A 12,838-nucleotide genomic window follows, 5' to 3' on the forward strand; every position below is an offset into this window, starting at 1 on the left:
TAATTGCTGAGTCACTAAACTTGAATTTTGTTATTTTGCCTAGCTAAGCTGCTATCTCTTTGGATATATTAATAATTTCGTCAATTATCACCTGACCTATACCTATACCATTATACGCTACCTCTATTGGTATAGCTATAAATATATGCCTAAATACTGAGCCCAGCTCAGTTGCCTCAAGCTCTTTGTTAGAAAAACTGTGTGGGGAGTGGAGGCCCGATAAAAAAAGAAATAGAAAAAGGTAAAATTATAATACTTTATTCGATATACTGTTACGTAATCTAGGCAAAGAAAGTGATTAACATGAAAATGAATGATGAGCCGCTTGACTGGGTTTCCTTTGTTTCTTTGTTTGTGCGCATTTAGTGACAGCTCTTGATGAATACGAATACGTATAGGTATTGTATTATATTATAGCTCTAGCAATAGCTCTAGCAATAGCAATGGACTTGTATTATCGACCCGGATCTGCGCCGTGTCGGGCGGTCATTATGACGGCCAAGGCAATTGGCATTGAGTTTGATAAGCTGATTTTTATCAATACACGCGCTGGGGACCAATTCAAGCCGGAGTTCCTGAAGGTGAATCCACAGCACACGATACCCACGCTGGTGGATAATGGCTTTGCGCTGTGGGAATCGCGTGCCATCATGGTCTACCTGGCGGAGCGGTATGGCAAGGGTACGCCGCTCTATCCCCCCAACATTGAGCAGAGGGCGTTGATTAACCAGCGCCTGTACTTCGACATGGGCACGTTGTACAAGAGCTTTGCGGACTACTACTATCCGCAGATCTTCCAGCAGCAGGCGCCCAATGAGGAGCAGCACAAGAAGATCGAGGCGGCCTTTGAGCTGTTGGATGGCTTTCTGGCGGATCGGAGCTATGTGGCCGGCGATTGGCTGACTCTGGCCGACATCTCGATTTTGGCCAGCGTTTCGACCTTCGATGTGGCGGGCTTTGACCTGAGGCGTTACGGCAACGTGGCCAGGTGGTACGAGCTGGCGAAGCTGAACACACCTGGCTGGCACGCCAACTGGGCCGGCTGCCTGGAGTTCCAGAAATACTTCCAGAAATGAAATAGCTAGTATGATTCAATTAAAGAAAGCTTCGTTTATTGCACTTGGTTCTCTTAACTGTGAGGAGGAGAGCTACACGCTAAATTATTGCACTTGGTTAAGCTAAGGGCTAGAACAGGGAGTTCGATTTGCTAAACTCGAGCGGGCGTCGGAAGGACTGCTCCAGATTGTGCAGTCGCTGCTCCAGATCGTTCATCGAGTTGCGCAGGGCGTGGCCACGCGGACGCAACGAGATTTGCGGCGACTGCTGCACTAGATCGTCCTTGACGCCCGAGAAGGAGTGGCGCACGCAGGAGCGCTTCTCGAATTTGGTATTCTGATAGTGTGGATGCTGATGCGGATGCGGATGCGGATGGGAATGCGGATGCGTATGCGAGTGTGGATTGCCGCGATGCTCGCAGTTGCTATTGCGGCAATTGTGGGCAACCAGGGGCTCATCCGTCTTCAGCGAGTCCTCGTAGGTATCGCTGGAATGGGGCAAGCCAATAAACGGATTTAGACAATTGCCAAATAGTTAACTGAATGCAACCCACCTGCTGTCCGTGTGCGGCTGCTGGCGCAGCTCCAGGTGCGCCTTGGCATGCCTGGGACAGAGCAGCTCCCCATTGCTGGCGCCGCGCTGAAAGGAGTCCGGCGAGGTCTCGTACAGCTCCCGACTGCTCAGGAACTCCACGCCCGAGTCCTGCCCGGTGGAGTGCAGCGAGAACAGCGACGTCTCATAGTTGTTGCTGGCAAAGATCAAACGAAATTCAAGCAAGAATCAGACAGCGCTCTGGTCAAACTCACAGATTGTTCACCGGCTGGCAGGCGTTGTACTTGAGCACAAACGGAGCACCGCCATCGCCTCCAGTGGCCGCTGCTGCCGCCGCTGCCTTGGCAATGGACTTGGGCAGCGGCACATCAATATATTCGCGCTGGCATTGCTGCTGCCTGAATAAGAATGGGAATGGGAATGGAAATGGAAACTGGTTTTTCTGTTTATCTCTTTTCTTGCTCTTGTTCGCACTCACTCGTTCAGGTACTGATGATGCTGCTGCTGTGTGACCAGCGCCTGCTGCTGGTGATGCTGATGCAGCTGCTGTTCCAGTTTCTCGGTGGCCGCTGCCGTCGACTGCGTCTGCGCCGAGGAGCACAGCGATTCGTTCATGAAGGCGCTGGTCGGACGAGGCTGGCCGCCGTTGCCACTGCTGCCGCCGCCGACGCCGACGCCGACGGCGCTGCCCTTGTTGCAGCGCTGCGTGTGCCGCAGCTGCCGCTGGCGTCGCTGCTGCGAGCGAGTCTGGTTGATGCCAGCGATGGTATACGTGAGTCCGGCCTCCGAGGCGGCAAAGTCGCGCTGCGACCAGAGCTGCCTGCAAGCACAGCAAGATGAGAAGCTCAGATTTGTGGAACGACTTCGACAATCACAAATGCGTTTCGCATTCGAGTGGCACTTGTCAAACGATTCAGATTCTGATGAAGCTTAGCTTAATTACCAGCTGTTTAGGCTGTCGTTGTTGTTGTTGTTGTTGTTGTTGTGTAATGTGATTTTTTTTTACAGTTAGAATTCCAGCGGACAGGTGAGCTGCAGCAGTAGCCGGTTTAACCCATACAACCAACGAGCAGCAAGCAACAACAACAACAACAACGAAGCCATTTGATCAGCACTTAAAAAAGATTTATTAGATGGCCTTAGACTAAACTAAAGCAATATAAATGTGTATGTAGATGTATATATAAATATGTATGTATGTATGTATAGCACAAATGCATTCAAGTCTTTCTGTTACAGTTACAGGTTTTCTGCTGCTTAGTTGTGTTTACCGTTTCTGGCGCAGGCACAGGTAGCAGCAGGCCGCTGTGAGCGCGCCCAGGCTGAGCAGCGCCAGCAGCGCCAAGGTGAGAAATTCCAGTCCGCCCATCAGGCTGGCGGCGGAGGCGTGCGTGGGCCGTGCCGCCTGCCCGAACTCGGCCAATTCGAGGATGCGCGGCATCGTCTTGCTGCTGTCCACATGCTGCTGCTGCAGCTGCAGTGCGTCCAGCTGCAGGCCGGCCAGCGATCTAGATGACAGATTGGATAGATTGCCTCATTAATGGTTTGTGCATCGGCTGGCACGGGTTAATGACTTACTCCTGCAACTGCTCCATTTCCACAATGGCATTGCTGTGTGGGTCAACGGCATAGATATAGGCATTGGTGCTGGTGCATGGAAAGAGCGTAGAAGTAAGAGTAAGAAATTGATTGCTTATTGAGTATTGATGGATGTGACATGAGAGGGAGTTGCTAATAAATTAGACTAATAATAATTATATAATATAATAATTATATATATATTTTTAAAATTTTATCTATCACAATAAATAATAATTAGTGGAATACCTATATATTATTGCACAAAAATTCTATAAATAAATATATATAAAAGTAGTCAGACTTTTAAAAGCAAAATTTTATATCACAATAATTTTATTCATTTAGGTATTGTTTCTAAAAATCGATTTATATATATTTAAAAAAAAATTATATATAAATAATTTAATTTATTTGGTTATCATTCCACAATAAACCTATATAAAAATTTTATATATAAGTAGTTAAACTGCTTGGTAGTCGTTTTATTTATTTATTAATTTTTTAGATTTTTTATATAATATTAATAATCTAATTATCTTGACTTTCATTGTACAAATGTTGAGAGAGAGAGAGAGAGCAAATGATTAGAAGGAAAATTTGAGCAAATACATTTCGATGGAATTTCTTTGAATGGAAAGTGCATTTTGTAAATCAATTTAGGGTTTTGACTCTCAGCATGTGAGAATATAAGAGAGTGAGAGTTTGAACTGGTGTAACGAAAATAATAATTAGTATATGTGTTATCAAGAAAACTAGACGAAGAAGTCACTGGAGTGGGGTGGGTATGAGATGATGAGGTGAGATGACCACTGCCAACGAATGTAACTCTCTGATATACACAAAGTTGCACTACTTATAAGCCCCTCTCCAGAGGCCCTGAGGGCTACACCTTAACAATATCTAATAGTAGATTTAAACGTGCTGCTACTTACGCCACTTCGCTGCCTGCCGAGTTCGGTTCGAGTAGGCGCACGCGCACATCCTTGCCAATGGCCGAGCTGAGCGCCTCCATCAGACTATCGATGCGCCGCTCCACATCCACGGGCATGCCGGCCACCACAAGGCGCACCTGCTTGGCCTCGTCTATGATGTAGACAAAGACATTGACGATGCCGCTGTGCCCGTCGTCGGCGCCCATGCGATCGGTGGCCTTCACATCGAAGCCGTAGATGCGCTCGTCCTGCGGCAGATCGGCCAGCAGGCGTATGTTGCCCGTGAGCTCGTCGATGCCGAAGAGTCGCGTCGGCTCGTTCAGCAGGCGATAGCGAATCTCTGCGTTGAGGCCCTCGTCGAGGTCCGTGGCAGTGACGCGTGTCACGTGATAGCCGAAGGTGGCGCTGCGCGGCAGCACAGCCACGATTGGCTGCCCGTTGCCCCGGAACTTGGGCGAGTTGTCGTTCTCGTCCGCAATGCGCACCACAATGCGGCACTCGTTGGGCGTGAGGCCCTCGACCCGCTCGTCGACCACCGGGTAGGCCACCTTGGCATAGTTGCGCGGCTCCCGGCTGATGCGGTCCGCTCGCACCCGGAGCTGGTAGCGCGCGATGTGCTCCCGGTCGAAGGACTTGAGCGCGTACAGCAGCATATTCTTGGCATCATACTCGAAGGGGGGATGGGCATCGGACTCGTCCAGTCCCTCCTCCAGCCAGAGCGACCAGCGATAGTTTTCGGCATTCAGGCCGGCGGTCAGATTGAGACGCATCACCTCAATTGGAGCCTCGTTGTTCTCGGTCAGCTGGACGTCATAGTATGTATGCTGGAAGATGGTCACATTGACTGGAATCTCTGGCTTGGGCGGCGGCGTTGGCTCCGTCACTGCCTGGCCCTGCAGATTGATGAGCACCACGGCCGTGGCCGACAGAGCCGGGCTGCCCAGATCCGAGGCAATGACAGAAACATTGAGGTGCTCGTAATCATTGTAGCCCCGTATATTGGAGACTGTGGTAATGGTGCCGTCGCGGGAGTCGATCTGGAAGACCGGCGCATGCAACCCCTGATGCAATATGGAGTAGAGCACCAGTCCATTGCCGTTGCCCACATAGTCCTTGTCGATGGCATTCACCTGCTTCACAAACATGCCCGGCAGAGTGCTGCGATCCAGGTACGCCTTGTAGATGGGCAGCATCAGGGTGCGATCGGTCACATCGGCTATGTACTTGACCGCCCTGGCCTGGTCGTCGTAGCCAATGAACTCGGGCCGATTGTCATTAATGTCCAGCACATTCACCTCCACGTCCACGCTGCTGGACAGACGCTGCATCGGCTCCGCATTGTCGCTGGCGATCACCTGGAAATTGTACTTGGCGCGCTGCTCCCGGTCCAGCTGCCCGTTGATCCTCAGCACGCCCGAGGCGGGCTTCACTGTGAACGGCAGGTGCTGGTCGCTCAGTGAGTAGGTGATGTTCGCATTTGCGCCGTAGTCCATGTCGATGGCCAGCACCTGGCCGAGCACGCTGTCCTTGTAGTCGCCCTCGGGCGTATCGAAGCTGTACCAGGACTTCTTGAACGCCGGCACGTGGTTGTTCACATCAATGACCGTGAAGCGCATGCACGTGGTATCCTTCAGGCCGTCTATGTCGGTGACACTCAGATTCAGCCAGATCTCTATGTTGGCCGCCAGCGGATAGTTGACCGTCAGCTCGCCGCTCAGCTTGTCGATGGCAAAGTGACGCACGGCTTGCATCTTAATCAGTGGCATGCCCGGAGCACGCTCCACCTGCTCGCCGCTAATCTCGTAGTGCAGCTGGGCGTTGCGACCGAAGTCCTCATCGCTGGCGCTCAGCTGCAGCAGCTTGGTGCCGATGGGCGTGTCCTCGTAGATGGCAAACAGTGGACACTTGACCGTAAGGGCGCGAGCCGTGCGACGGCGGGACTTGGCGCGGGCTATGACTCCTGCGCCTCCTGCAACTGGGCTGCTCTTCTCGCGCTCCGAGTGCAGCCTAGGCGAGCCGGGTATATGATAGGTGGGTGGCGGCAGCATCATGCCGTTGGCACCTGTTGGTGGCATCGCCATGCCCTGCGAGCTCTCCACAAAGTAGATCTCCATGTCCGTATTGTATTCGCGTATCTCCAGGCGTGAGTCCTTGAACACGGAAATGCGCTCAAACATCGGCCCATTATCGTTGACATCCGCCACGAGAATCGTCAGATGCGCATAGCCCGAGAGGCCTCCCGTGTCAGCGGCGATAATTTTCAGATTGTAGAGCTGCTGCTTCTCCCTGTCCAGGCCGCGCTTGCCAGTGTAACTGATGCGAAAGTAGGGGCCGGAGCTGAGCTTGAAGTTCGTCTGCATGAAGGAGTTGTGCAGCTCCTGGTACTTGAACTCCTCGTTCCACTGGTCGGTCAGGTTGAATATGTTGAAGGCGCCCGTGGTGGCCGAGAGCTTGTGCTGGCTGGCATTGCCTCCGGCGCTGCCATTGACATACTCTATGGAGAACTGATCGCTGTAGTCGCCCTGCAGCAGCACTCGGAACTGGGCATTGACGCCCTCGTCGGCGTCGTGGATCTGTACGGCCTGGTTCATGGAGAGCTCGGTGCCGACGGCGCAGTTCTCGTTGATTAGCCCGACGTAGGTGAGCGCATTGAACTTGGGTGCATTGTCGTTGACGTCGTCCACCTTGATGTTGACCTGGTAGATGCCCGCTCCACTCACCATGCCGGTGCTGTACTCCACAATGACCGTCAGCTCATAGCTGGCCTGCTGCTCGCGATCCAGGCCCGTCAGGGTCAGCAGTGTGCCATCCTCCGTGATGGTTATCTTGTTGATCACCTCCTGCTGGTTGGCTATGATGTAGCGCAGCTTCAGATTCGAGTCCCCGGCCAGGCGACGCGGCAATCGTCGCTTCGACTTGGAGCTGCGACTGCGATTTCGACTGCGAAAGCGGCTGCCCGTCGTGGTTAAATTTCCGCTGGTTGCGGCGGAGGAGAGCTCGCGGAAGGTGCCCAGCTCATTGTTGGCCACGTTCAGGGCGTTCTTGTAGAGCAGCTGACCAATGATGCCGCCCACCAGATTCTCCTCCACATGAAAGTTGATGATGTTCATATTGATTTCCCTTGGTGAAGAAAAGGGAGATATTGAAAAGATGCTGATGAGGAATGGGATGATTGACTACTCACTCGATGACGGGTCGCAGTGGCACTTTCTCGGGCTCAGGCTTGTTAACCACATGGATGGTCAGGTTCGTTATCAGCACGCCCTCGTCACTGAGCTCCGCTGAGGCGACTGTGGTTAGAGGCAGTGAGCTGCGTGATGAGATTAGCGGTTGCGAAGAGTTGGCGAATAGCTGTAAATGCAATTGCAATATATTTCATGTGCAAATCCTAAACTCTATTAGCCCTACTCACATAATTTGCCACCGCCTCAAAGTTGTAGATGTTCCTCTTGAATTCCGACAGCTCTCGTATGACTGTTATAATGCCCGATCGCTCCTCGATGGCAAAGGGCACGCCCTCCGAGTAGGTATGCAGCAGATCGTACATGATCTCGTCTTCGCCATCGTAGATCAATGTGGTGCGCACCTGACCCACCGAAGTGCCCAGCGGCGTATTGGCACCCACCCAGAACTCATAGGGAGCACCCACAAAATCGATTGCCTGATCATCGATCGTCGCATAGACTTCGATGGTAATCACAGCCAAGGAGAATCGACGCTCGGAGGGATTTGTGGGCTGATCGCTGGCCTCCACGAATACAGCAATGCGACCGCGCCGCAGCGGGCCAGCCACATAGATGGTGCCGTTCTTGCTGTCCAGTCGAAAGGGTATATAGCCGCTGCCCTTCGGTCGCTGCAGCTCGTAGAGCAGCTGGCCGTTGGGTCCCTCGTCGGGATCATGCGCGGCCACCCGCCCGATCTTGGTGCCCACGGGCGCCGTGATGGGCACCTTGAACTCGTAGAGATTACCGTGATCGAACTTGGGATTGTTGTCGTTGCTGTCGAGCAACGTGATGTCCACTCGCACCGAGCTGGGCCCGGGTTTCTTCAGATGCTTGTCGTCCAGGTAGGATGGATTGCGTTCCAGGGCCTCAACTTTCAGCTGAATGGATCTGCGTTGCTCGCGATCGAGCAAACGATCGTCACGCACTGTGATCCAGCCGGTGCGAGAGTCAATGCGAAATGCACCAGCTGAGGTTTCATTCTCGACCAAATTATAGACGAACTCGGAGTTTTCGCCCTGGTCACGATCAATGGCGTTCACCTGTAAGACGCTGAAGCCCGTCGGCAAATTCTCCACAATGGAAATGTTATAGAAGTCGGCCTCGAACTCGGGCACATTATCATTAAGATCAAGCACCTCAACCTCGATGCTAAGACAGAAATTATGGATAAAGGTATATTCAATAGATATAATGATTTATTTACCGTGCCAGCGCCTTCTTTAAAGGATTATCCTTCTGCCTAGCCTCCAGCTGCACCACAAAGGTGTTGCCCGGCAAACTCTCCTCCTCCAGATCAATCTCCTTCTGCAGATACATGACTCCATTGTGGGGATTCACACGAAACAGCTGACGTTCATTGCCCGAAATGATCTCGTAGACGAGCGTAGCATTCAGAGAGTCCTGATCAAAGGCCATGATCGGCGGCGCAAAGTACAGGGGTATGCGTATGGGCATGCCTGTCATGGGATAGAACTCGTTCAGCTTGGTGCGATAGACGCCCTCGGTGAACTTGGGCGGCAGATCGTCCACATCGCGCACATTGATGGTGATCGTTGTGTTGGCCTGATTGGCGGGTGTGCCGCGATCCCAGACGAAAATTGGCAACTTGAACTGTCGTATGCCATTGTCAAAGTCCAGCTCACGCTTGAGTATCAACAGCGGTCGGTGGGGACTTTTCAGTGCAAAGTACGGCCGGCCATCGGCGGACAGCTGCTCGGGAACAGTCGACATGCTGAAGTGGACCTCCGAGTTGGGCGTGTTTGGTTTGTCGCGATCGAAGGCCTGCACGCCCTCGAAGATGATGCTGTCCACGGGCGTGTTCTCATCCACGTCAACCACATAAGGCACATTCAGAAACTCCGGCGCATTGTCATTGACATCCTCAATGTAGACCGTGATGGACAGGTAGCTACCCTGTATATGCGAGAGTGAGGAGCAGGTTTTGTGGAGCAGTATATAGAAGGATAGCTGGGTATATAGATAAGGCTAGTAAGCTATACGCACCTCCTCCAGTTTCTCATGCTTGCCAGCGCAGAGTATGCGAAACTTGAGCAAGTTCTTGGGCACATCCCGATCCACCAGGCGCTCCAGGGAGCGGGCCAGACTGACAACCAGAGTCGTTGAATTGTATTCCGTCAAATTGAAGTACTTCTGATCGGCGCTGGCATCGACGCCCCTCAGTGCCACACTGGAGTGTGGATAGGCTTGCACCCGTAGGATTTCCTTGCCCACCTGTGCGTCCTCCCGCAGACGTATGAAGCGGACACCTTCACTTTCCGTTGCCACGCCATCTAGCGCGTGGAAAACGCAACTGCCCGAGCTCACTAAAGTGGAAAAGTTTTACAAATTAAATCATTAATACAAGAATAGATATAAAGAGAGATAAGCTGAGGTAGAGAGAGTGAGAGAGGTGCTGTTTGAGGTACGCCCGAAAACGTTGACAAATTATCAACACAAAATTGTTGTTTCTCTTTTATTTGGCATGCTAATTGCGCGCTGAGAACCGAAAACGGAAAAAATCTCGTAAAGCAACAATTGAAAATCTCCGCGGAGGAAACGTGCGAAACGAATCGCTGGGCCAATTGTTTGAGGAACTGGCCAAAAACTTTCTACGTTTGTCGCGTGGCTGGGCGCTGTTCCGCCCACCGACAGCCGAAGACAGCTGAGATTTTCATGAGCAGTTGCAACACTTTTCCACATGCATTCAACTGTCGCCGTTGCTGTTGCAGTTGCTGTTGCTGTTGCCATCTCTCATCTAGCAGCGTTTCAGTTCCCACCCTCATGACATAATTAGACAATGTTTTTTTTCTCTCTAGTATCTTACTTGCCCCCAACCAGTGCAGTGCAACACTGCAGTCGGTGCAACGAGTGACAAGCAACCACACAAAAGATGCGACGGCGCCACTCGGATTCCAGTTGGGCTCTGCCACTGGCTTACTGCCTCAGTGGCTGACTTTCTGACATTTTTTTGTGTGTGTTTTTCGGAACATCTAGTACACGGCGAGAAACTCGAATTTCAGTTGTCTTTCTGTCTGTTTGTCTCTAGGCTGCTTATTGTTGTTGTTGTAGTTGTTGTTGTCTTATTATTACTGGAGTGAAATCTTTGTAGTCTTTCGTAGGCTTTAGTTGTTGATTGTTAGTCTTATTTCATTTCATATACCAACTTGTTGTAGAGTATTTCAGATAACTGATCAAATGTGCAACGCCTAGATGGGAATGTCTACCAAGTTTATATATTATTTATATATTATCAGTATATATTTATGTATAATCAAAATAAACTGAAAGGGATGCCTATATCAAATCGATTTATTTCCAAAAATCGAGAACTATTTTTGTTATTTTTATATCGATTAAAAATGTTATGAAATATTAGTTATAAAATTATATCTCATACATTTTTAAAGCTAAGTTATATTTATAATTCATATTACTTGGAATTCTTAGATCGTGACTGTTTAGCTAGAATGAAGCTTTTGTTGGCCTTTTATGAAGAACTTTGAATATAATCTTATATTTTCACATATATATATGCAATAGTATATCCCATCAGATATTCTGCTCTCCTCATATATGTGACACTATCTCAAAATTCAGTCTCTTCTATCAAAGCCAAGATCTCTCAACAAGAGTATTTCCACTTCGGTCTCTTATTCTCAACTTTTATATTTATATCTTCAAGTTATTGTTGTTGTTGTTGTCGTTGCTGTTGCTGTTGCTCGCAGTCATTGCAATTTGAGCTGCAGTTTCTATTTACTTGCAGTTTCTAGCTCGTTTTGGTGTGAACTCAGATTATAGCCAGGGCGCACATCCATATACACATGCCAACGCATACAAATATGCACACACATAAATGCATATAATATGGAAATGCAGCATTGCAATTGTGCCACAAGATGTGATTGGGCCGGAAATGCAGTTGGTATAAGCCAAAGGGGCGATTTCATTGTCTTATGCGAATGGAGCCAAGATTCAGAAAATGAAATTTGCATTTGCTGCACTCTGGGATATGGGAGAAATATTTATTGGCTACGCATCTAATATGCGAGAGGTGGAAGGGCAGAGTTTTTTTTTTTTTAATTACAGTGGAGCATAGGAGATATATTCTTTATATACATAGTTATATGTATATTTTATATATTCCAAATATTTACTCAAAATTTATTTGTTGTATTCCCTTTTGTCCTTATACTTCACTCATATATTTAGTCGATATTCATTGCATATATTTTATTTATACTTCTTGAATAGGTTAACAAATTGCGTGTTAAGCATTTGCTGTTAGGTAAACCTATTTGGTAGATCCAAATGTTAAGTAAGCTTAAGCTTCATTAAAGCTGATGTCGTTACGTGGCTGTACATCATTAAGAAAATGTTCTTGGGCTTGCAGTGCTGCTGAAAAAATCCTCAGCTAATGATGTTTCCTTCTCGGTCTAGATTTATTATTTTTAGATTTCTATAAACCTGAATTTTCAAAGAACTGGGTTACAATTTGGTACACGAGTGATAAGCCTAAGGCCTCAAGCTTTATTCAGTAAAAGTATGAAGAATACTCTCAAGGTTCTTTGCTTGACAATAAGTATGATAAATTAAACAAGTAAGAAAGCTCTAGTCCAGACTGCTCGACTACGAGATCCCCTGAACCCTACAAGCAACTGATATTTCAATAATAATTAGCACCCACACACGCACTCATGCAAACAAATACACGCATATACACACACTCACATGTACAGGCGATTGCGCTTGGGTTGCGCTGCAGTGTTGGCAATATTAGGAGAACTTATTTGTTGAATAATTTAATTTCTAGACGTACGATCGTAATGAAACTTTCAGAACGTATTCATATTGTTTAGATGTATGTGTATACCGAAGCACAAGTCTCTAGTATTTGATATACGACTTTTACAAAGATTAGGGTGAGGGGGTGGATTTGGGGGTGGGGGGTAAATTTTAACAAAAACCGAAATTGTATGACATGCGTCTTAATATACATTTTAAATTTGGAGACTCTAGCTTGAAAGATGTAGGAGATATAATTTTTAAACTGATCTTCGATAAGGTTTTTTATCGATAAAAAAGTATCGGAATGAGTTATCGTTTTTTAGTGATAAACTCGATATCCGCGTGATATATACGGACATTTTAAAAAAAAGTTGAAGTCTCTAGCTCTTGTATCTTCTGAAATCGACGCGTTCAAACATACGGACAGACGGACGGACGGACGGACGGACGGACGGACGGACGGACGGACGGACGGACAGACAGACGGACAGGGCTAAATCGACTCAGCTCGTCGCCCTGATCAAGAATATATATACTTTGTGGGGTCTGCCACGCCTCCTTCTGCCTGTTACATACATTTTAACAAAACCATTATACCCTGATTTCCCATTTTCAATGGGTTCAGGGTATAAAAAAAAAAATAAATAAAAAAAAATGTTTAAATAATAAATACGAATATGGCAAAAAAAATTAAACAAATAAATAATT

General features: G+C 48.5%; 2 protein-coding genes across 2 annotated transcripts; one reads left to right on the top strand and one right to left on the bottom strand.

Moving 5' to 3' along the window:
• On the top strand, positions 1-1,119 carry LOC108659281 (glutathione S-transferase 1-1). Its single transcript, XM_018112128.3, has 2 exons — positions 1-241; positions 367-1,119. The coding sequence occupies exon 2, from the start codon at positions 444-446 to the stop codon at positions 1,074-1,076; it is 633 nt and encodes a 210-aa protein (XP_017967617.1). The 5' UTR covers positions 1-241; positions 367-443; the 3' UTR covers positions 1,077-1,119.
• On the bottom strand, positions 1,091-9,679 carry Cad89D (cadherin 89D; the record flags this gene model as incomplete). The annotated part of the gene is made up of 11 exons (XM_030388393.2): positions 1,091-1,543; positions 1,610-1,804; positions 1,863-2,006; positions 2,087-2,428; positions 2,880-3,116; positions 3,187-3,255; positions 4,122-7,241; positions 7,306-7,472; positions 7,534-8,494; positions 8,550-9,259; positions 9,350-9,679. Coding segments are annotated over 11 exons (6,633 nt in total), but the record flags the coding sequence as incomplete, so codon positions are not given.
• Between the last annotated feature and the right edge of the window lie 3,159 nt (positions 9,680-12,838).

This window comes from Drosophila navojoa, chromosome 2 (genome assembly GCF_054131105.1).
Source record: "Drosophila navojoa isolate 15081-1374.11 chromosome 2, UAZ_NAV_1.0, whole genome shotgun sequence".
In the NCBI taxonomy this organism is placed as follows: domain Eukaryota; kingdom Metazoa; phylum Arthropoda; class Insecta; order Diptera; family Drosophilidae; genus Drosophila; species Drosophila navojoa.